General features: G+C 34.4%; 1 protein-coding gene across 5 annotated transcripts in view; it reads right to left on the reverse strand.

Annotated features, from left to right (window-relative positions):
• Nucleotides 1–10,990: 10,990 nt before the first annotated feature.
• The window catches only part of MTF2 (metal response element binding transcription factor 2), a 79,957-nt gene continuing 64,947 nt past the window's right edge, over nucleotides 10,991–26,000 (reverse strand). For 3 of the 5 annotated variants that reach the window (XM_058716539.1, XM_058716541.1, XM_058716542.1), the window contains 6 exons: nucleotides 21,435–21,502; nucleotides 19,609–19,779; nucleotides 15,672–15,777; nucleotides 15,497–15,549; nucleotides 15,281–15,385; nucleotides 10,991–13,647 (listed from right to left, as the gene is read on the reverse strand). In XM_058716539.1, coding sequence (XP_058572522.1) covers nucleotides 13,290–13,647; nucleotides 15,281–15,385; nucleotides 15,497–15,549; nucleotides 15,672–15,777; nucleotides 19,609–19,779; nucleotides 21,435–21,502 — 861 coding nt within the window. In that variant the 3' untranslated portion in view covers nucleotides 10,991–13,289. Of the gene's footprint in view, nucleotides 13,648–13,854; nucleotides 13,928–15,280; nucleotides 15,386–15,496; nucleotides 15,550–15,671; nucleotides 15,778–19,608; nucleotides 19,780–21,434; nucleotides 21,503–26,000 lie in introns of all 5 variants that reach the window. The other 2 variants (XR_009257948.1, XM_058716540.1) reach the window with 2 other exon arrangements.

Raw genomic sequence — 26,000 nt, forward strand, 5'->3', positions numbered from 1 at the left:
ACTATTGATACATATAACAATCCGGATGGACCTCAAGAGAATTATGGTTAGTGGAGCAAAAAAACAATCTTAAAAGGTTACATACCTTATGATTGCTTTAAATGTAGTATTCTTAAAATAAAAAAAAAAAAAAAGAGAGAGATGGAAAACAGATTAGTGGTTGCCAGGTGTTAGGAATGGAGGGAAGAAAGGGAATGTGGCTATAAAGGCAGTCTGTGGTGAAACAATTCTGTATCTCGATTGTGGTAGTTACCCAGATCTGTGTATGATAAAATAACATGCAACTATATAACCACACAAATGAATGCTTTAAAAATTGGTGAAATCTTGGGGCGCCTGGGTGGCTCAGTCGGTTAAGCGTCCAACTTCAGCTCAGGTCAGGATCTCGTGGTCCGTGAGTTTGAGCCCCATGTTGGGCTCTGTGCTGACTGCTCAGAGCCTGGAGCCTGTTTCAGATTCTGTGTCTCCCTCTCTCTCTGACCCTCCCCCGTTCATGCTCTGTCTCTCTCTGTCTCAAAAATAAATAAACGTTTTAAAAAAATGTAAAAAAAAAAAAATTGGTGAAATCTGAATAAACTCTGGATTATAACATCAATTTTTTAGATTTGATACTGTATTATATCCAAGAAGTTACCATTAAGAGAAACTGAGGAGTACACAGGGACTCTGTGCCTGTGTGTGGGTGTGTGTCTGTGTGTGTGTAGCAATTTGTGAATATAGATTTCAAAATAAAAATTTAAAACAACAATGACACAGATGAATATTATACCGGAAACAGACATTATTAGTGTGTTGGTATATGTACATATTTCTGAATGAAGCCGGAAATGAGTGAAATAACTTAATTCCTTTTAAAGAAAATCAAAATATTCTCAGTTAAAAACAGATTGTCATTTTAAGTATTACTTCAATTCGTAAGAATTATTAGTAGAAAGGGGAAACACCATATTATCTCAGGGAGCTTAAGAAACTGAACCGGATTGTTTTTACATGAAATATAAAAGAAAACTCAACCTTTTTCTTTGGAATTCTATATTCTACAATACTGTCCACAGGTTATACTACAATAAAGTGGTGATCAGAATACCACCATGGGAAAACACCTATTTCCCAAATGTTACAGAATAAGCATTCAGTGAATCTGAACAGAGAAGCTATCCTTGACTTTTTCAAATGCTGACTTTTCAGTGGACAATCAGGGCATACAGGTATAAAGGAAAATTCTGAACAAAGAATGATTGATTCCTTCACCCATAAAGGTCTTTTTGCTATAAAGGATCTCAGAATTAAGGCATATATGGTACATATGACTGAAAAGCAACTTAAGTATAATACAAACTACTGTAAAATTCTTAAATGCCAAAGGGACATAAATTTAAAAACAAATGTGCTAGCAATTACTACTTCACTATCCTTTGGACATACAACAAAGGAGAAAAGGATGAACAAAGACCAGTTTAGACAGGGCAACAGGGAAAGATGAGAAAACATTATGCAGATGGCCCATATCAAAGGAGTATTTGACTTTTGGCACCCAAGGGAAGATCAGGATGCAATACTTTTATATCCTCAAAGCATGTAATACAAGTTACAATTATCACAGTATTATAGAGCAAGGCTTAATATTTTAAAATAAGAAAAATTTGAGTATTAGTATGTCCAGTACTTTGGATAACACAAAAGCAGAGAGTCTGCCCTTTAAGACTTAGTTGACAGTATAAATGGAGAGAAAGACTAGTATTCAGGACTCATTAACTATTCATTTTTCTAAGTCAGCTTTGTCATTCGTTGCTCCAGAGTTTAGCCAGATCCCTCAAACTCAGGTTGTGTCCTTATATGCTCTCTCTACATGTCTCTTTCAAAGCACTGACCACAATGTATCATAATATACAAACCCCTGCTAGACTCATCCCTGAAGGCTGAGAATGTCTGTTCTATCCACTGCACCCAGCACGATGCCTAGAACACAGTATTTGTTAGCGCAAAGATGAGGCCCAGTTTCTTAAGTGAAAAGTGAAGTTACAAAATAACATGAATGATCTTTGAGTAAAAATAAGTAAATAAAAAGTCTAGAAGTTTAAGGCCATATTTATATACCATTATCTCTGGACTGTAGAATGGAAGGATTTTCATAAAGTCTCCTATTGTACGAATTTTTTACTAAAATATTTTTATATCATAGTTAGAAAATAGTAAAACTTTTTTTTGGGGGGGAGGGGGAACAACAGAGTTGATTAAAGATTTCCTCCCGTTTTTCTCATCTCTTACATCCACCCTTCTGTATCAATGCCTTTTTCTTCTAAACCACACCTTCATTCTTTTAGGACTGCTTCACTAATTCTTTTTGGTTTCAACTGAGATACAACTTGGGTTAAGCAGAAAAGCAATACTTGAGAAACAAATTAGCATTATTTACTCCAAGCCAGATTTAGATATGGAAAAGTAGTTTTCCCTCAGGTGAGAATAACTTCTATCACAGGAAAATCCACAATTGGAGACTACTGCAGGTTACTTATAAAAGAGATGAATTACTTGTTGATTGTGATATTTAATTAGTTTTCAAAGTTCCCTATTACTGGGCTATAACAAAATACTTGTCATTTTCTAAACCTAAATTTAAACTTCTCAATACCAAAGACAAAATAGTGTAATTTTTCAAAAAAGTCAATTTCAGTAACTTCTTGAAATATTTTAATGCTGTTTTTTAGTTTTAACCAATAAAATCACCTGATACTTTATCACTGAGTGTCTTAGAAATATCTTTATTAGCATTAAATTTTTCAACAGTCTTTGCCTCATTTGCTTTAAAAATCAAACTATTTGCACATTAGTTTTTTTTTCAATATTCTTTTCAGAAAATATTTCCTATTATGATTTTTATTACAAGCTGCTTTTTATGCAACACCACTTTGGAGCACAAAATGGACTTTTGAATCCACAAAATAGTGTCCACCTAGAAAAAGCCCCACAAAGTTGTCTCTTGGAAACACTTCTAAGTGCTTTTGCTTCAAAATAAAACAATGATTTCCCACTATAAATACAGGTATTACTTTCTTCAACAAAACACTTGTTCAGCTGACACCTTAAATCTCTCAACTAATTATTTCTTGACTATGACAGCATGTCATTGAAAATTTTCTACATACCTGCCACACCACCACCATAAAGAAACTTGAGTGTTTTAGGTCTTTGCTTAAAAGAATGATGATGAGCAAGTTTTTAATAATAAAGAACATAATAAGCTTCTGGGAAATGCCCAGCAGAAGCAGCAGCAATGAACACTATTCTTGCTCAATAATACAGTCCTAGTCTACTTCTTTACTTCTAACGTTACTTCCAAGCATGAACTGTTTATTCCAACCAAGCTTATCTTCCTTCTTTACCGTTTTCTGAGCAGGCCTGCCCCTCTTCTGTTCCATTTAATAACATCATTAGCATCCCAGGTTCTCAAAACTTAAAAGACACCTTACTTGCTCAATCATCAACTGTCCCCTCAGCTCCCTAATCACACAGACATATTACTACCATTTCCACTGCTTCTGCTACCTCAGATTTACCTAGATGTAAATCTAGGCCTGGCACTCGCACATTTTCCTCTAAATCATCCTACATACCAAAGCCAAATTAATCTCACAAGACGCCATAGCATGGCAGTCCTATCACAGCAGGCCCATCAGAATCCCTGATCTTGTCCAGCCTCAACCACACCACGTACTTCCCTTTTCTGTGCATCAGCTTCATGACGTTGCTTCCACTTTCTGCACTCTGGAATGCGCTATTATTATTATGCTCCCTTCTCTACAGATTCCTAATATTCGTGTTCCAGTTTAAAGTCTTTCATTAAGTCTTCCCTAATAATAACCTTCTCTCAAATGTCCTCCACAGCCAGGCCCTAGACAAAAGTAATCTCTCCCTTCTCAAATCCTCATGCCACTCTGACCCCTTTAAATAGCTAAACATACACATTCTTACATTCTCAGCAAAGAGAACACTAGGGGATGATAGTAACTATCTACCTCACATTTTCCTCCCAGTAGTCTCTTGGAAAACAACAGACACTAAATATCAAGAGATATGTTCAATCTCAACTCCAGGCCTATTCTTACTCTGCTCCTTCATTTTGAACTGAGCTTTTCTCTTCCTTTAGTCTGTATTTAAGCTAACCCATTCTTCAAAGTACATATATTGCAGTCCAAATCAATTTCATTTCTATGGTGATATAGCACCTATTTGGATACCAGCAGTCACGTTTTCCACTGTTGCTTAATTCTTATGTTTATGACCTACCTCAACACTGTGCCATTCTCTAAACTATAGCTCTTGAATTCACCCCTCAACCAAAGTCCATCTCTGAATTTATTTAATGCTGTTTCTTATCCTATCCTATTTTTGCCAGTCAAACCCAATCCTCCTTCAAACCAAATCCAAATGACATTCTGTTCAATAAGAAGTCTTTCTCTAATGCTGCTTCAGGTTCCTACGGAACTTGGACAAATATTCCATAGTACTTAACACATCTCAACTTAAATTTAGTTATGTCTGTGCCCTTCATAATTTAAGAATTAAGACAGGGCTCCTAATATTTCACCTCTCTTCACAACAACTACTAGGTATTCAAAGAAGAGCTGTTGCATTTGAGTAAACAGCACAAAATGGTTTGAAACACAATTTTTAGTAACTGAACCATATACCATCCCCAAAAAAACCCTGTAATAGTGAAGTGGGTTGAATTGTTATATCTCCACCAACATCCAAGTCCTAACTCAAGTACCTGTCAATGGACCTTATTTAGAAACAGGGTGTTTGCAGATGTAATTAAGTTAAAGATCTTGAGATGAGATGATCCTGGATTTAAGGTGGCCCCTTAATTCAATGACTGCTGTCTTTATAAAGAGAGATTTGACAAAGGGTAAAGCTATAAAATTGAAGGCAGGAAATGGAGTAATGTGTCTACAGCCAAGGATTGCTGGCTGCTATCAGAAGGAATCAACCTTGCCACCACCCTGATTTCATGCTTTAGCCTCTAGAACTGTGAGAGATAAACTCCTGTTGCTTTATGCTACCAAGCCTGTGGTAAATTGTTTTGACAGCCCTAGGAAACTAATACAAACACCTCCATAGTACAGCATTTTAAACATCCAGAAAACAAGGTTTTGTGGGTTTTTTGTTTTCTTGTTTTTTTAATTTTCAAAGACAAGAGCAGGGGTGGCTCAGTAGGTTGAGCTCAGGTCTGACTCTTGATTTGGGTTGAGGTCATGAGCTCACGCTTCATGAACTCGAGGCCCATGTCAGGGTCTGTGCAGACAGTGCAAAGCCTGCTTGATATTCTATCTCCATTTCTCTCTGCTCCTCCTCTGCTTGCTCTCTCACTCTCTCAAAATAAATAAATGTTTTCTTTAAAAAAGAGAAGAGTAATAAGGAGATTCTTAGGAAATAAACAGATGATTTTATTTAACTAAAACTATACCTAAATTTATGAAATGATTTTATTTATAAATAAGTAGTGGCTTACCTTAAACTGAGTTCAGTGCCACTTCTCAATATAAAATGCCCTCCTTGTGTTAAGGATATAACTTTAAAAGATGTAAAACCAAAATTATACCCACTTGGTATAATAAAAAAAACCATGCTATTTCTAAGGCAAATAATCACAGTGAATAGATGAAATTCTGTTTTATCATGGTATTTTCACTGCAATATAAATCTTAATGGGGAAGGTTCATACTTTCAGCCTAACTTGGTATTAAGTATGGATCAATACTTTGTTCATTCTCTATTAAAAAATTTAACCCAGCACTTCCTTTTTTAATTCTTATGCCATGTTTCTAAGTTTCCAACTTTTACTTTTTTAACTCAGTCTGCTTAAGGAACACAGGAATAATTTCAACGAGCCTAACCAAATAGAAAGCCCTCAGATTCCAAATCTATATACATAGCTTATGTATTTTGCTAATTTTGCTTATCTAAGACACTAGCATTTTCCATTAGCAGATAAAATATTATAATAATAGGCCAACAAAACACACATTTTCTCTAGAAAAGGCCCCAAAATGTAAACTGTATCTTAAAGAATATGAGCCTTAGGACACCTGGGTGGCTCATTGGGTAGTTAAGTGCCTGACTTTGGCTCAGGGCATGATCTCATGGTTAGTGAGTTCAAGCCCCACCTTGGGCTCTGTGCTGACAGCTCAGAGCCTGAAGCCTGCTTTGGATTCTGTGTCTCCCTCTCTCTCTCTGCCCTCCCCTCCCCCCCCCCCCCCAGTGCTCTCATGCTCGCTCTCTCTCTCTCTAAAAAACATAAACATTAAAAAAAAAGAACATGAGCCTTTATATTACATACTACTTTTTAAGTAAAAACTGAATTTTAAAATATTTTCAAAGTTTGAAAATCATTTAAAAGTAATTTTTAAAAATTCAAGGACTTAATCCTACTGTAACATTTGGAATTATACTTTCCACACAAAGACAATAACAAGCACAGGTAACTTAAAATTTTACACATTTTCCTAACTTTAGCCAAGATCATAAAAGAAACCAAATTTAGCCAACATACAAACATTATTTATATGAATTTAGTAAAACAACCATTTTCTTAGAAATTATAATCCCCCGCAGTCATTTTTAGCACTTAAAGTACTAAAAAGTTAAATTACTAATATCAACTCTTATACCCATTTAACTTATAAAGTCATGGAAATTAGCAGTTCATTATTGCTCTGACTGAAATACCATCTCCTCTCTATTCCTTTAAGCTACCTTTAGGACTATTAAATATGTGCATATAATGAAAACATGTCAATTTGATATTCTTATATGACAAGTCCACACTAGACAAGACACTCTTCCCTTTTCCGTAATGCAGATATGGCATGAGCCAATGAAATGTAACACCATATTGGAGAGGAAACGCCTACCGGCTCATCTATGACTTACAGAGGCACAATTTTGGTTCCTATGTCCCTGTTTGTCACAAAATGTCTTCCAGAATGTAACAGCAGATTTATGACCAGTCTATTGATATTTTCTGTATTGTAATTTTGCTTTCATCTTACTCCAATTACTAGGTAATAGAAAACAATGGTACTACTTTTTCCAAGAAGTTTTTGCTATCAACGTAATCTGAAGATCGATTGGAGAGGCACAAAATAATCAACCTACTCTAGCCTACATTGCAGCCTTATCTCACTCAGCTATCAGATTTCTAAAAATCCTATACACATTATAAAACTGGAAGAAAAATGAGAAAAATTTTGTGTAATGAATATTTTTTTAAAAAATGTTTAATGTTTATTTTTGAGGGAGACAGAGCATGAGTGGGGTGGAGCAGAGAGAGAGGGAGACACAATCTGAAATAGGCTCCAGGCTCTGAGCTGTCAGCACACAGCACAACGCGAGGCTTGAACTTGAGAATGGCGAGATCATGACCTAGGCTGAAGTTGGACACAACCGACTGAGCCATCCAGATACCCCTGTGTAATAAATATTAAAAAAAAAAAAAAAAAAAAAAAGGCTACTTTTTCAGAGGAAATCACTCTCAAAAACTCACTCAAGAATCTAAAAAAAAAAAAAAATCAGAACTGTAGGTAAATAAGGTTTAAATTTTTCCCGGGGTGCTTGGGTGGCTCAATTGGTTGAGCGTTCAGCTCTTGATTTTGGCTTAGGTCATGATCTCATCATGGTCTGTGGCATAGAACCCTGCATCAGGCTCTGAGCTACCAACACAGATTGGGATTCCCTCTCTCTCCCTCTCTGCCTCCCTGCAGCTCACATACATGCATGCATGCTCTCTTAGAAGTTTTTTTAAAAAATAAATAAAATAAAATTTTATTTACCTGGTTATCTCTTTGTTCCAAAAAACCTTGGTTAAATTATTTCCACTCTACAGCAAATTAAAATGTTTTGAAGCTACGTGGGAGAAAAGAAAGGAGAAAAGCTGTTCAATGCACTGTAAATAAATGAGGTTTCTTAACACGGGCACTGCCACAGAAGATACGTGTAAAGCAGACAAGTATAATAATAAAAGCACCACCTAGCCTAAGGTTTTATGAATAAGGACACATTCCCCTACCCAAATCTAAACCCCTGAGAGTACCGCCATATTATAGCAACATACAATAAATGTTTACAATCTCTCAGTAACTAGAAAAAGGTTAACATACTAAAGATAGTGTTTTAAAAACATTAATTACTTAATACAGTCTAGAAAAATCTTTAATAAAGTAGCATTTTAAATATTTCTGGTCTCATTTAATGGTTTAAAAGTTGCTTATAAACTACAGTTTATAAAGAGGTATCAAGAATGAATTTCTAATGACATAATTCTTCACTGGAAAATTTACATCCAAAGATAAATAATAACACAGAAAGACTAAGATACTAGGTTATGCAAAATTATAATATAAAAAATATGGACTTGTTATAGATTTGCTATTGCATTCTGGGAAAGATTTGGTGATAAAGGAATACAGGAACCAAACTATGCCTCCACAAATCTTGTATGAGCTAATAGGCTTTCCCTTCCAAAACCCTCTCCAATAAGCTTCATCTCCTTGAACTTCCATTTCTCCTCAAGGAAAAGTTTAACTTCAGAGCCATCTAAGCAAGCTTTATATATTTGCAAAAGAGACCCAAATTCTCAGAAAATCTTGTTTTTGTCTCAAATTCTATATAGGCAAAATTTCTTTACATTCCACTAATTCTGCATTCTAGGAAATCCTGTATAGGACAAATTTCCTTACATTCCACTAATAGCATTAGTTATAATATATAAGAGGTCAATTATCAGTCAAAACAACATTAATTATAATCCTTCACTAAGTATATATTCATTTATACTAGATGGTATTAACATTTAACTTAAATTTGCAACCTCACTGAGTAACTTTTAATGTAATTTACTTACATAAATTGTTATGTACCTAAAGTCACATATGCAAATTAACTTATAGAAAACATTATAACAGTAATCAAATTTTAAAAAGACATTCAAAAAGATTTCTCTGGCAAAAGTAAAACGTGAAAACTTGATTTCTTAAAAGAACAGTTTTTGGTGAGCTTACTGTTAACTTCTGCTTGATATGAAAAACTTACTTTTGATTAGCTGCTAGATATTCATTCAGGTATCGTCAACATTTTTTCTTTTCAGCACTTGACATAATTAATGATGGGTTGACTAAACTTGGTAGAAATCAATCAAATGTAAACTAGTCTTACTTAATTTCCCAAACCTAGGCCCCACACAAAAGCACTAAGGATCAAACATACACATCCACAAGGGAGTCAGTGGAAGCTAACAGGCAGGTGTACACTACGTCTCACACTATAACTTCAAGAGTAAACAAAGCCCTCCAACACAGTCATTTGCCACAGTTTTGTAGTACCAATCTAGCAGATATTTTTCATGTGTTACATGAACTCAGTGTCAGTGTTACTCCTGTGATACGTAAGAAAACTCAATGAAAGTAATTAAATACTTAAGGAGTAAGATTTTTGTGGGTAGAGTGGAGTTCTGAAGGGCCACAAACCATGACCTAAATTTCCTTTGCCTCCCATTAACCAATTCATGTTAGTTTTGAGACTGTATGACCTTCACTTGTGAAAGCATGGAAAGAAAAAGAAAAAACTGAATATCTTTTGGTAAATACAAGGAACAAAAGTTAGACTAATTATTTTGAACAGGATATATTTTTGTTTTATCCAATAAATACATCTTATCATTTATGAAGATTTGGTTCATTTGTTTGCTTAAATCCAGTAGAATTTTCTTGAATGAGACATCACATTCCTTGAAGATGTTGCAAAAGTGAGCAATTATTACTAAGCATCCAATTTCAATACTCATTATCTCCAACAGAGAAAATGCCAGAGGAGTAAGCTACAAGGGATTTTGTTGGGTAGAAGTAAGCGAGGGGGAGAAAAATAAAGTGAGCTAGTTAATTTGCAATCTTATTCTAACTTTAAATATATAGATAGTATAATATTTTGATCTAGCTATTACCCCAAGACATTTTGATATAACTTAAGAATTACAAATACTGTACTTATTCCCAATCTATTTGTTATTCAGAGACCCAATCAGTTTGCTTTCATAGCTTCTCCCAGCTCTAAATTTTTTTAAGTCTGACATGTGGTTTCTTAACTGCTAGTAATTAGAAAAGAATCCACGATTAGATAAAATTCTCACTTTACATTTTACTGTCAAGTTTTTATTTTCTTGAGGAAAGAAGATGACTGATCAACTACCACAGAAAAAACCAAAGGAGACTTTTGGGAGTGTATATTCACAGAAGTACTCAAATATAATTTAAACAGGAAATCTTCCCCACATTAAAGGGCATTTTTAAACTATTTCCCAAAGCTGCATGGACATCTTGCTTTGCCATCACATCCTCACTCAAACAACTCTAGAACATTATGCAACAGTCTGCTATAACTATGCAAGTCAGATCATGCTCCAACCAAAACCTAATGGCCCAAAAGAATTAGTTCTACCCCCAACACTGAGAACAGAAATCTTCTGAATATATACATAATAGAAACTAAACATGTACAGTTGGACATAACTTGCAAAATATAAGAGAGACCCTCAACTCACACATCAGTTAACATTCACTTGTTAAACATTTAGTAACAAAATATGACTAGCAACATCTGACTACATTAGAATTTATAGAATAACTCTGATAAGCTCATATTCTGATCTAGTTAGATCATATTAAAATCCATACTTATCATTTATTATCAGAGTATTTATAAAAATGTATTTGTTTTGAATAAAAATGTAATTAAAATGAGTAAGGCATACTATACTTATATCTTTTATCGCTATAGCCTAGGAGCAAAGCTTTTTAGGAAAAAAAAGAATCCTTTGATGTGAACCTTAACACCTTCTATATAAGGGGGGAAAAACATAGTTGAAAAGTCTGAATTTTCTTGAATTTTAAGGACAAGGCAGATAGAGGGAGATATATTGTCTTTCGAGTAGGAAGTATACGAGCTGGCTAAACAGTTTATTTTTTAAAGGATCCTTTTAGATGAACATGCAATAATTATTATTTGAGGGACAAGAGGAAAATGATAGCCAAGTTTCATAAAGATTAATTCAAGTGAACATATTTACAGTGGAAGTGGAACAATCCTTAGCTCCCTGGCTAAATAAAAGCAGTCATCTACTGCATCAGTGTGTATTTTCAAGCAAATACAGAAGCAAAACTCATTAGCTCTTTAAAAAATACACACATTTAATGTTGGTCTGTTTTAATTCTAAGTAAAGCAATTCCAAAAATACAAACTGAACATCAGAGCCATGTGAACCACCATGATAAAATAAAACAGACATTCACAATAATTACGTCTAAAGACAGTTCAGCTTAATAAATCATCTTCCATGTATACTAAAGAAAGAGTTACTAAAAATACTGCTGGTGTTCAGTTAGAATTAAAGGACTTTGGGGAAAATGAAATAATATGATACAGGTGGAGTGAATAAGGTTACACGGGATTTACATTTTCCATTACCCCTAGATATAAACAAACATTCAAAATCAACACAAACTCTGTGTGTTATTCAAAATATTGCAGCTGCAGGAAAGGCAACTTTAAATTAATAGCTAGGGGAAAATCAAGTTTTGGTGGAGGTAAACAGAAGTGACAGTTTTTAATTTGCACTTTTGTAAAGCTCATTTATACCTGGCCAACCAGGAACCAAATGCAGGACAACGAAGTTCTCTGCTTCTTTTGGCTATAATGTGACAAGAAAAGGTCATCTTTTGAAGATGTTTAAAGAAATAAAGCAACTTTCTTTATAAACAGTCAAATAATCAATCAATGGAATAAATAAGTACTAACCCACATTTTTACCGCTCTGTAACCACTACACTTTACATATTTTTCATTTTGGCGGCAAATTCCCCAATTTTTAGGCTAAAATCCACCAATCACTTTTAAGAGTAAAATGAACAGCCACCAAAATAAGAATATTCTTCTGTTTACTCTTTGGCTAAAAAAGAAAACAAACAAACAAAACAAAACAAAAAGAAACAGAAGACAACTCTAACACTGGTGATAAAAGAAACTGTTTTTTTACATGTAAAATAAAGTTATCAATTTAAATCTTGGTACATTTTATAAAAACAAGAGGTAATGTTGTAATAAAACAGCAGTAGCCTTGTCAGGCAACATACTGTTTGTTAACCCTGTGCAATAAAATACTTTGTTCATACTACACTTATTCAACATGACTAACAGTTACTACAGACATTTCAGGAATCTTCACGGGACTCCTATAGACTTACTGTTAAAACTGAGAGACATTTACAATCATAATGTGCCATGAAAACTTGAAAATGTTACTTCTAGTAGGAGATAATGTTCATATTATTTGAATTGGTTTTAGGTACTGAACAGCTGAGTTACAAGGACTGAAAGTGAAAAGCATTCTAAAAGCCCATGAACACTGTTGTTCACACCCTTCTTCAGAACACACTAAACTTTAAACTTGTTTGACACATTTCTCTTCATACATAGCAAGCAACAGCACCCAATAAAAGCCTGAGAAGAAATGCTGCTGTGTAAATACTGCAACTATTCCTGAAAAAAGAATTATGGGATATATACTCCAAAGCTGCCCATTCCCATAATTTGTATTGCATAGGTCACATAATCACACACATATATATACACACATGTGTACATATATGCACATGCAAAGAATATATTAAGACGATAATGAAGTCTAGTCACAGAGCAATTTACAGGCTCAATATATTTTTTACACTTTGCGTGAAAGAAAATTTCAATATTTTACAGTCTTTTAGTAGGCATTATATACACTGCACTTTATGAAATCTGAAAGGTATTGAAATAAATTTTTTCCAACATTTTGGTAACAAAACAGACAACGTTTCTCCATATACTTGTGCTATCTATCTACATGATCTGTTTGATCTGATAACCACTAATCACAAAAACTGACTCAATGGAATAATTAGAAAAATTATCTAACACCATGCATGGATTTGAATCATTTTTAATATCCTATCCTAGAAACATTCTACAAATCTTAAGATTTAAAAAATTAAGTCTCTGTTCTGATTTTTAAAAGATATCTTTTTTATGACAATATCCATAACATTGACAGGTACATGTTAAGGCTAGTATCATCTCCTTTTGTGAATTTTTTTGACTTTTTTTTTTTTTTAAGAAAGATAGTAAAAGCCAGACTCCTTTAGGACTTTGAACTGTACCTACAGAGAATGAGAGTGCAGTGAACATAATGTTCAGTCCTACAGTCAGGATGCAGTTGCTCCTTCCCATTCCACAAGATACTGCACCTTTCCATCAAGTGTCACCCGACGAGCCAGTACTCGGTATTTTTCACCACATGCTATTCTACCTGCAGCACCAAAATAACTGGTAATGGAGTTTTTTAGATGATTGAGTTGCAACTCCTGATCTGCTAAGTTATTCAAAATCTCTGTGTTGAGTTCATCAAATTGGTAATCTTCTTTGCCTTCATCATCTTTTACAATTTCTGAGTTCTGAGTCTGGAGTGCTCTTCTTGGAAGACGACCCCTTCTTCTCCGTAAATGTGGTATTGCAGCAGGCCAAGATCTTCCTGTACGAGTTCTTTTTCTGGAGTCAGATAATCTACGGAACAAAAAAAAAAAAAAAAAAAAAAAAAAAAAAAAAAAAAGGCCATAATTGTCTACTGAGTTTATAAGGCATCCTTTGCCCAAACAATGTGTTCTCAGATTTTTTTTCTATCACACTACTCTAAGTATATACCCTTGGTGACATAAACATCAGCCAAACCAAAACAATACATGCTATTTTTATAAATGGATTATCACTCGCCTTCATTAGACTCCATCACCTTCTTGGGGCTGACCTTTGAAGAGCTTTTCTTCCTTAACAATGTATTATTAAGCTTAAAAGAATCAGAGGAAGTTTTTAATTACGAGGCCAATGAGACAAATTCTTACCAAGAAGAGGCCCTATTCATTAGTCAGATATTGTCAACAGTCTTATCATTAAAAAGAAGAAAGTTCATTCACTCATTCAATGCAGCAAATACTTAATAAGTACCTCCTATATATACAACATTGTTCCATGGGCTTAAATAGATGGTAAAGCTAGAATAAATGTTCTCTTATTACCAGTTCTAGGCATAGTGAACTAATGTAATGAACTGGAATAAGCACAAAGTACAAATCAGGGTACCTTGAATCTACCTCTGTGATACTGGCCAAATTCAAATCTCTTATCCTCTGTATTCTCTTCTGTGAAGAGATTAAGTGAAGAGGTTGAACTAGATAATTTTTGAGGTCCTTTTCAGCTCAGGAATTCAATGATTTTATAATCTTTTAACAAGGGAGAATACAGCCTAAGTTAAATTCAAAGACTTTATAATCATACTGCCTGACTCAACATCCCAGTTCTGTTATGCTTGTTAATGACCATGCTTGTTTCTTAAAACCTGTTAGTTTCAGTTTCTTTATCTTTAAAATGGGAATAACAGATCTACGACTCAAAAGACTGTTTTAAGAATTTAAAAAGGCAATGTATGTGGAAAGTTTAGCACAATGCTTGGTGAAAGGCCAAACACAGTTCAATTATTCACAATCCATTAAAAAATGAGTTACATTTTAAGCTTTTTAATACTCTGAATTTTGTACAATTTACACAGCAGTTTTTGAAGTGTTAACAAAAATTAAACTAAGGGAAGTATAAAACTTGCAAGCTCATAGCTCTGACCCCAAGGAAACTAATTTTTCATTCCTGATACATCATGCTTTGGGAAAGGCATCATTCTGAAGAATTAGGTTAAATAAAATATTAGAGAAGTCTGCTGATAGAAATCCTGAGTTTAAAATCTTCTTAGTAACAAAAGGATTTACATGTCTGATTCAGATATTAAGAAAAAAAGTACTCCTAAAGATAAAAATTCCTAAAGATAAAAAATTTTAGATAAAAATATTATCTAAATATTAGGAGCATAAAAAGGTCTCAAGGAAAAGAGCACAGCCTATTAACACCAGTATACCTCTTCTGTGCACAGAGCAAAATCTCCTAATAAATTTTTAATGTTTGAGCTCTGAAAAGCAGAAATTTCAGATGAATATTAATAACAACCTAAAGAATTTACATATAGATGCTTCTCAAAAGCTGAAAGGCATATTTACATCACTTTCAATTGCTAAAAATTTATTTAATCATTACTTTACAAAGAAAAAGAATCTAGAAGAAAATTAGTTAAGAAATAAGAATATAAAATATCTACCCATAATGCCTGGAAATGCTAGACGAGGTAGTTTCTTTTGTACTGGAAGCACCCGTGAAATCCACATCTGAGGTATTGGATGAATGTGCAGTTCCCTCAGTTCTCCTAAGACAAAAGAATTTAAATGGTATAACGACTATATTACATAACAATAGAAATATTCATTTCCCCCCAAAAGAAAATTCCTAGAATAGGAGAAAATAACTTTCTATTTACCCTATAGAACAAGGTAAATCCAAGGTAGGATTCTCTGAAATTGATTCCTTATCCTGGAAAATAAAAAATAACATACTTAAAGCATGGCTCTAAAGTAAACTAAAAAGATACTCATTTCTCAGTTAATTTCAAGCATCCGTCCTCTTTGAGAGTATATACCAACACATCCTCTTACCAAAGGTGGCTCAGCAGTTTTCTGAATCATTTTTCTTGTATATGGGCCAGGTGGACGACCTACTGATTTTTTCTTTCCTTTTTTTTCTATGCCATTGCTTACATCCCTGAAACATAAAATCATTATGTATTTAATCTCTGCATAAAGAAAAACAAAAAGACAATGGACAATATATACTGGCTTAGCTCCACTTATGTAATAATTAGGTTACACTTATTTTTATACTAATGGTAACAAAAACCAAAAAAATTAAATGTAAGTTGAATCTACCAATTTAGTCAAGTGCATACAGAGAACACATTCCAATTTAAATAAACATTTCTTGACTCAGATATTATTTACATATGAAAAGTTTAAGGAAAAAACTTTTCTCTTTACTACAATTGTGAAAAATATATACAACCTCAAAGTTAACAAACAAAAACAAAAACAGACTACTATACTGGAAGGAAGATTTCCAAATCCCCAAGATTTCCATTATTTAGTCCAGGTTGTTACTATGTAGGCCCTTAAGGGAGTATTTTAAGAATTTACTACTAAAAGTAATTATGAATTTAGTCATTACCCACATGGAGCCAGGAATTATCTATATTAAAATATAGTAGCTATAAATACAGGTTGCCTTTAGAAATAAATATATATATTCTTGAATGATATCAATCATAAAGAGAGTGAAACCCAGGGTGGAAGAGTGTAGAAGGAATCCTTTATATTAGGCAGGGAGTCATTCAAAAGGTACAATTAGAAAGATCTAGAAAACCAGTTTTTGAGACATAAAAGCAAATATCAAGCAAGAAGGGGGAAAATAGCAAGTCAAGGACATCTCTAATTAATAGAAGGGAATAAGAAAAGGGCAAATATCAATATAGAGAACATCTACTTCATCCATTCAACAAACATTATCTACCATATAAAAAAAGGGGGGGGGGGGCTATAATAGAAATGCAAAGATCTTCCCTGTGCTAAGGGGTCCATAATACAGTCAGAAAGTGATAAAGATACATACAAAAAGGCTGATAAAAAGAGTTAAGTGCTATAAGAAAGTTACCCAGGAAATTTTAATTTCCTGTGTTTTTACACAGACAAGGAATAACACCATAGAATAGGCTAGAAAGAGGTGAATGGAGCAAACTAGAAAAGAAACTACTCCAGACACCAAACTAAAGTTGGGCAATAAAGGTAGAAGTACAAGGAAGGAGAAAGTAGGGGAGCTAGAGGAATAAAGCATAACTAGAACTAAAATCAAAAGTCTCAAGGATAAAATAGATGGAAGTATAGTTGGTTTTTTTTGTTTTTTTTTTAAGATGATCAACATTTATACAGGATCCCTGGATTAAACAAAGTATTTTCAGATTAAAAGGACCAATTCATACATAGGACCCAGAAGGAATAGAGAATGCCTTGAAAGAAAGTTGAACCATTTCCCGGTAGCATCAAATGAACTAGCTAACACAGATGGAGTGTCTTATTAATGTGATAGGAATGAGAAAATTTGTGTAAACCTTTTTCTAATCCATAATATGGGCAACTGATAGCAAAGGATTAATGATAAAATCTGAAAGTGATAGGAGTAAATATGCTTTGCTTTAGGGAAAAAAAAACAACAACCTAAAAGCATTATCTACTTTATTACACATTCAAATGGATATGAAACACTGTTAACCCTGGGTTATTACTTTTTCTTACTCTCCAGGTACTCTCATACCTTTTATTTACTCCTTAAATTTCCCTCTCTGCACAACCCTCAGCCATCTTTATACCTCAGTATTTCACTGAGAAAACAGAAGCTACCAAACAATAACTTCAGTCATCTTCCAAATGCCAAATCTACAGCAGAACTACTACCTGTACCTATTTTCACCCAATTTCAACAAAAGGGTTCTAAAAGTCCTCCTATCAAATATCAAAGGCCACTCCCATGTTTAAGTTCTAAATCCCTTCCCTTTGGATTCTCAAGGACTTTACAATATTTTCAGTTACCTGTCCCTCTCTCCTGTACCAATCTCTTTTCCACTGGATCATTCCTAGTAGCACATAAAAACAGGTTCCAATTAATTTTCTATTTAAAAGTCATCACTTGAGTACTTCCTTTCCTCTTCAGCTTCCATTTGTCTACCTCTCTTCAAAGTAAAACTACTTCTGAGTGTTCTCACACAAACATTTTCCACTTTCTCCCTTCTTATTCAGAGTTCTTAATTTCCCATTTCCCCCTTTTCCTTTATTATCATTATTATTATATGAATCTGCCTATGTCCTTTATTGGTAGAAAAAGCCCGGTTTTGACATTTTAATTGAGCAGTGCTGGACTCAATCATACTTCAACCCATTTCAGTCTGACTTCTATCTTTACCTCTCCAAAAAAACCTGTTTTTGTCAAGGCCATTAATAACAGAATGTTATCTTATCCAACAATCATTCTCCTTTCACCTTAAATCCATCTCTCAACAGCATTCAATACCGTTTAATATGCTCATCTTTCTGAAACACCCCCCTTCTCTTGATTTTCAGGGCACTAAACTTTCCTAGTTTCCTCCTATCTCATTGATCATTCTTTTTTAGCCTCCTGTTTCTTTCACCTCTTCCAAATCTCTAAATGATAACAGGGCATTACTCTGGGCCTCATTCTCTCCCCCACCAACTCCTTGCTTCCTAGGTAATTTCATTCATTCTCATAGCCTTATAAATCAGCTTCCAAATTTGTATCATGTGTCCTAACCCTTCCTGAGCTCCTGACACACCCAGCTGTCTATATCTAACATCATCATCATTTAGATATTCCTTGTAAAAATCTCAAACTCAATTAGTATGACACAGAAGAATGCTTCGTTCACCTTGCCAAAATCTGTTCTTGTAGGTCTTGACACCAGACATCACCACCCACCAGCTGCTCAAGCCAGAAATCTGGGCTTTGTGTAACTTGATTTCTCCCTTTCTTTCATAAGTTTAAATCATTAGCTAACCTAATGAATTTTGCCTCCAATAGAAGTCTTAAATCTATTTTGTCTCCATTTGACTGAAACCACTACCCAGGCAATCTCTTACACCTAGATGACTGCAAGAGTCTTCATTTTTGTTTGCTTCTGTTCTTACCTCTATACCTATCCACTCTCCAAAAGCACACAAAGAAGTATTTTTAAAGGATAATTCAATCTGCTTACATCTTTAAATAGCTCCCCATGATTCTTAAAAAATTCCTCAAAGACCTACACAACTCTACATGATCACGCCCCATCCAAACTTTCCAACACCTGATGCTAGTCTCTAGCCCTCATTCATACGTCACTAGTCTGTGAATTCCTAGAACATAACTCACATCCTTCATACTCATTATTTCCACCACCTGCAGTATTCTTCCCTTTGTTCTTTCACATTGGTAGGTTAGTCTCATTCTTTGAGTTTTAGCTTAAATATCATCTTAGATAGGTCTTTAAGATTCCTTCTTAAAAGTAAACCACTTTACCTCTAACCATCCCAGTACAGCCTAAATCCAAATGCTATGCCCTACATGGCACCAGAATGACCTGTAATTATTTATCACCTTTCTTCACCACTATACTGTAAACCCCATCAAGGCAGAAGGAAAGTCTGTTTTGTTTGTTATTGTATCCCCAGCACTTAGACAGTTAAGTTGCTTGATAAATGGAATTAATAAATGGATAAATGAATGAATGAAAAATGAACAAACGAACAAGCCAGTACTTAAGCTGTCTGCTAAACAAAACCAATAGGCTTATTCCTAGAAAGCCTAATATCTAAAATAAATAAATAAACATCTAACATTAACTCTTTGTACCTTGTCTAAGCAAGAAATTATAAACAGGAAAACAAATCAGGGTAACTGCCACTTATACTTTCATATATACTAATGAGACTAAATAACACATTTTTAGTTACAAATAAGCTAAAGAGAAAAACTAAGCCACAGATCAACTTTTACCTTGAATCAGATATAGGTTTGGATGCCTTTCTGCCTTTAATTTTAAATTCATGGGATGTTCCTTCAGGTTCTTTCTCTGCTTTGAAAGCCACATTTGGTGGCACAGGAGGAACACGAATTCGCAACCCAAACAAATGCTTCTTCTTCTTTATTTCTTTCCCAGACATAAACCTAAATTTTTAAAAAAATTAACTAAAAATTTAAAAACTGAACACATATACATGTCAGACCCTAACTCACAACTTTCAGATATAAAGCCTTTATAGATGAAAGTCCACCCAACCCTACAAAACTCGCTCTTTCCCTTTGCTTTCCTGGATTCTTATCTGCTCCCAGAGTCAATCCACAGTAGGATACAATGGCGAAGGAGGTCGGGGGGAAGGATAGGATCAGAAGGAAGGGAGAAGAGCACACATCCACTTTTCTTTTTAAAACGTGGCATCTATGCTTCAGATTCTGTGTCTCTTTCTCTCTGTCTTTCCCCTGCTTGTGCTCTCTCTCTCAAAAATAAACAAACATTAAAAAATTTTTTTTAAATAATAAAACATGGCATCTAACTTTTTAAAGGAAGAAGAGTAGAGAGTGGTGTCTTTTTAGTCCCAATATGTGTTTTCCATATTTCATTGTCCTGTTTAAAAGATCTCAAAAATGGTTTAGGAAAAGAAGAATTCTATTTCAGAGTGAATCTGTGAGGGGAGAAACCCTGGTCAGAAAGTAACAGGTGTTAGCACTGGAAAAGAGAACCCAATATGAGAGGTCCAGAAAATAAAAGGAGTGTCTAGTGTGTCATATTTAGAATTGGAAATAATCTGGAACAGAAAAATGTTATTTCGGTGTGGGTTTGGGCCTCTAAAACATGTGCTCCTAACTCTTTTCCAAAGTCCTTAAGGCTCCTTAATCCAAAACACCCCCACCTACCTTACTTCTACTATACCCTGCCTACCTTCCAGAACCACTACCAAACACCTGGAATGTTCTTCCACTTCCATGCATGTTTGAGAAAGGGAAGCTCCCATTTCTATCATAATAAGAACAGATGTATTTCTGGTACCCTAAACTGGATTACAGAATTCACATCCCATAAAGTATTTTTACCAGTACTGTAACTGCTCAGGCACTTTATGGCTTTTTAAATTGACCTAAAGATTTAGCTGCTAGTAATTGTAACATTTTTAAGGAGGAAATTCTGTCAAGTTCAAAAAAAGCAACTTGTTACAAACATAAATTTTATAAAATTGCTGAACAGTTGGTAAGAGCCAGCATATACACTTAAAAAATTATTTCTATTGCAATTTTTAAATATTTTTAAGAAATGTAGATATGCTTTTTATTTCTTAAAAAAAGGTCTATACAAGGATATATCCAACAATAATCAATTATCAAAAAATTAAGACTACTAATACTATTTTTCTGCAACTGATGGCAATAACTTATCTTAAAACCATAGAAGATCTCAATCATTTTAAAACCAATATTTTCTATAATATTTTCCACTATCTTTTGCATTTTCCCACCAGCTAAGATATTATTTTATTTTCAGGGGGACTGTATTATAAAAACAAGTCATTACTGAATATGTTTTTCAATGGAACAAGCCAAAAGCCCCTGAGATATTGGTATGCCTGCCTCCCATCCACCATTCCCAGAGGATTGCTCTTCCCTTCTCCAACCCTTGAGAATCACTGCTTTGCTCAACTTAAATTAAAATTTAAAAGTTTAAAATGGTTTGTACTAAACATCAACCCCACAATTCTTAAACAATGCCATTATTCCTTATACTTACTACAAGTCTCCCTCATAGGGATACATAAAATAAATCAACTTACATGGTCTTGTAATCATTTAATGCCTCCAGAACATGCTCATATCTTTCAGATTTTGGTGTGTCTGCCAGCTGTGAAGTATCAAGAAACAATTTAAAGCACTATAATTTCATTAGTTAGTAATATACAGGTGCTAGATAGAGGCAATGTCATACAGAAGAAAAGAGCACTGACTGATAGAAGATCTAAGTTCTAATTCCAGGTCCTCAGTGACTAGCTGCGTGATCTAAAGCTATTTAACCTCTTCTTGTTTTCTTATCTATAAAAAGAGGAGTAGGAGCGCCTGAGTGGCTCAATCAGTTAAGCGTCCAACTTCGGCTCAGGTCACGATCTCGCCGTTTGTGAGTTCGAGCCCCCCAATGGGTCCTGTGATGACAGCTCAGAGCCTGAAGCCTGCTTCAGATTCTATGTCTCCCTCTCTCTCTGCCCCTCCCCTGCTTGCTTTCTGTTTCTCTCTTGAAAATAAACATTAAACAAACAAAAAAAATTTTATATATATATATATATATATATATATATAACAGGTATAAAAATCCTATTACAAGTAATTTTATAAATCAAATGACATGTCTGAAAAAAACTGTTAAAACACTACAAAAATGGGATTTTATTAGTTACTAAATTTATTTTAATTCTATAATCCGAGGAAATAATACATAGAATGAATGACTTTAATATCAACCATATATTGGTTCTAATAGATATTCTAATAGGTATCAATTGCTTCTAATAGATATTAGTAGGAAAAGAGGATAAAAAATGAGAAACATAACATTTTATTTTCCAATACTTCTAATATTAGCAGAAACCCATAATCTCTGTAATTTTGAAAAATTCTGTGAAACTGGGGGAGGGGAGTTATTTTCATAAAGGTTATATACTTTGGCCATCCCTAAAACCCAAAATGTCTCAGCAATTTATCATCAGAAATCATTTTAAAATCTAAATATTCAATTCTAGAAAATACTATTTTGTTTCAAAAGAGCTCCCTTAAAAGTCATTTCTGCATCTTCTTCCAAGTTTAAAGACGGGGGCCCAATAACAAAAAAAACTACATTATAGAAGGACCATTCTCAATTAAAGCCACAAAAACTAAAAAAAAAAATTCTAGAATATCATAGTTGACTTTTTACTACCAGTATGGTCTTTACCAATTTAAACTTCCAAACCTCAGAAATGCTTCAAGTAAAGAGAAAACGAATCTGCTAAATAGAATGTTGGAGGCAGAAGAGAGAGTCATCTACTCCAACTCCATTTTACAGATTAGTTAACAGATATAAAGGTTAAATGAAGTGCTCAAATTCACATAGCTGATTAGTGAGAGAGCCAGAATCTGAACCCAAGTGACAAGAGTCCACTCATTCAACATTCACTGAGAGCCCATACTGTGCTGATGCATTGGGTGCTTTTAGAAAAAAAAGAAAGAAATGGGACAGTTTGGTGTTCATGCCTCTATACCATACCACTTCCTCCTATCGTAATTTCTGTAGTGTCCAATGATAGAGAATTTCTATTAAAGAAAAATAACAGAATCAGACCTTAAAGCTGGAAAGACACTTTAGATGTCCATCTAATTCAAGGTTCCATCAATACTGCAATCCCTTTTATAGTACTGACATTCATTCAACCTTGGTTTAAATATTACCATTGATGAAAGCTGCTGAGGCACCTATGAGGGAGCCCATTCCATAGGTGGACAACACCTTCCTTCCTGGAACTCTTCTATTCCCTCTTTTACAAGACAGTTCTTCAAATATTTGGCAGCAGCTTGTCATGTCTAAGTATAAGATTATGTCTAAGTGTAAGATTATGTTAAAAGTTTTTAGCAGCCACATCACATGATTATCTCATATTAAGCTCTGGGTAACTAATTTCATCCTCTTCCTCATCTCTACTTCACCACCCCAACTGTAAAATCTTATCAGATAAACTGATCAAATCAAGTGCTCCCTATCATATGCTACTTCTTCTGAACTGGGTGTTTGTGTATTTAAGCCTTAAAAGCAAAACTTTGTGACTGCTGTTACTTTGATTTTGTTTTCAGGTCTGTGTTAGAGATCATCTTTCCTCTTGTTCTGTCATCCTTGAATTGGAAGGTAGACACAAAGACAGAACCCTGTGACTCTCCATTAGAATCTCCCTCAAGAATATTTCCAAGCCACTGACTGCTTTTGTTTCTATTAATCAATTAGTATCATATACGTTTAATTTTTAATTTTAACCACTTCGAATTTCATTATCTAATCTGAAATTGAGTTACACAATGTCTATAACATACCCATACCCATTTGACACACTAGTGTGGCTAACCATATCAAAAAAAGAAACATTATAGTAAAAGAGTGTTTTTCCTTATTGCTTTAAAAAATTTTTTTTGATGTTTATTTATTTTTGAGAGAGAGAGAGAGGCAGAGCGTGAGCAGGGGAGGAGCAGAGAGAGACAGAGAGAGAAAGAGAGAGAGGGAGGGAGGGAGGGAGACACAGAATATGAAGCTGGCTCCAGACTCAGCTGTCAGCACAGAGACCAATGCAGGACTAGAATTCACAATCCATGAGATCATGACCTGAGCTGAAGTTAGATGCTTAACCAACTAAGCCACCTAGGCACCCTGCCTTACTGCTTTTTAAATCTTCACAAACCACACATCTGAAAAATGTGCTTTATATTTATGCTGACAACAACAAAACTGACTAATTTCTCAAATCTACTTCTCTTTCACTTTTTGAAAAGCACAATGAATGAACTCTCTTCTTTGTTTTGGTACTCACTCTCTATGATGTCTCAGAAATTTTATCTGTAAGTTCCTTTAGCACTCTAAAACTATTTTGCATAGAACTATATATATTTCAACTTGCATTATGGGGTCATGGGATCCTTTTCTGGACGCCTGGGTGGCTCAGTTGATTGAGCGTCCAGCTCTTGATTTCAGCTTGGGTCATGATTGTGAAATCTAGCCCCGTGGCTAGGCATGGAGCCTGCTTAAGATTCTCTCTCTCCCCCTCCTCCCTCCCTCTCTCTCTCTCTCTCTCTCTCTCAAAAAAAAAAGGGGGGGGGGCAGAGATACATTTGTTTATTTTGAAGACTAATAAGTACAGATACTATAGTTTAAATCAAGTAATCTGTATTAAAAGAACATCATATTCTAGGTTTGCGATCTGTTCATGAGGTTTATAATATAAACAGAGTAACCATTTTTGTTCCTTTTATCACAGACACTAACCTCATACTAGGCTTTAACTTTCAGGGTTGTAAATTTCTGTACAGACATAAATACTATTATGCATAGTTATAACTCTTCCCTTCGGTAAAATACATTTTCAATCACCAGTATTGAATTCCATGCTGCTTAGACTTAAGTATGTCAAACAGCTTAAGTAATTTGTTTGCCAACCTAGTTTTTTAAAATTTAAGACCACGGTTAACAGAAAAGTAGGCTGCCCTTACAGAACTAGGATTTTTGATCACATTAGGAATTAAAGACAAATAATAAGCAGATTCCAAAAGTTATGAATATCTCATTTTAACTCCCAAAAGCAATCCAGTACAATTCCTCATTCTAAATTAAAAAAGCCTTAAGCAACCTTTATTTGGGATCTCAAATGTTGTATTACGTATTTTTACTCTCAAAGCAAACATTACAAAACAGTGGATTCTCAAATAGCTACATTCGGTCATATGATTGATAATCATTAAGGCACAAAGTCTCAAAGATGTATAAAAAATCACATTAAGGAGGGGCGCCTGGGTGGCGCAGTCGGTTAAGCGTCCGACTTCAGCCAGGTCACGATCTCACGGTCCGTGAGTTCGAGCCCCGCGTCGGGCTCTGGGCTGATGGCTCAGAGTCTGGAGCCTGTTTCCGATTCTGTGTCTCCCTCTCTCTCTGCCCCTCCCCCATTCATGCTCTGTCTCTCTCTGTCCCCAAAATAAATAAAAAAAACGTTGAAAAAAAAAAATTTAAAAAAAAAAAATCACATTAAGGAAACATGATACAGAACTATCATTATGATCCAATATGTTCTAAAAGTTTCAGCTTCTCTTTTCAATCCTGAAATAACCAACTAAGGAAAAAACATGATACATAAATGTTAAATTTGCCTTTCAGTATAAAAGGATATACTCTCCCCCCAAAATTAATTCTTCTCCAAAAGAAGTTTGGTATTTTTGAAACTTCTTTTTGTTATAAAAGAAGTCATAGTTCCTTTATAACCACAACAACAACAAAAAGAAGTACAAAACACTCAACAGATATCACTGATTCAATTAAGACTGCTTCAGAACTGGCAACTGAAGAAAGTATTTATTAGGCTTCCAAAACAGCACAGAAATATTACTATGTGGCGAGAGTCATCATATGTAATATATAAAATTAAGTCCTAATTCAGCTCAGGAATGTCAAATATAAGTGCCTCCCTGTTACTAGTGTGTCCATATATATTCCTAAACAAAATGTCATACAAATCTCAATCAACTTCTCGAGTCATCACAAGTCTTTTTTCTTTTACCTAGATGAAGTAAAATTACAGCTATTTTTCTGTTTTGTTTCAATTTTGAGGAGAAACTTCTAGAGC

Source organism: Neofelis nebulosa, chromosome 2 (assembly GCF_028018385.1).
Source record: "Neofelis nebulosa isolate mNeoNeb1 chromosome 2, mNeoNeb1.pri, whole genome shotgun sequence".
In the NCBI taxonomy this organism is placed as follows: domain Eukaryota; kingdom Metazoa; phylum Chordata; class Mammalia; order Carnivora; family Felidae; genus Neofelis; species Neofelis nebulosa.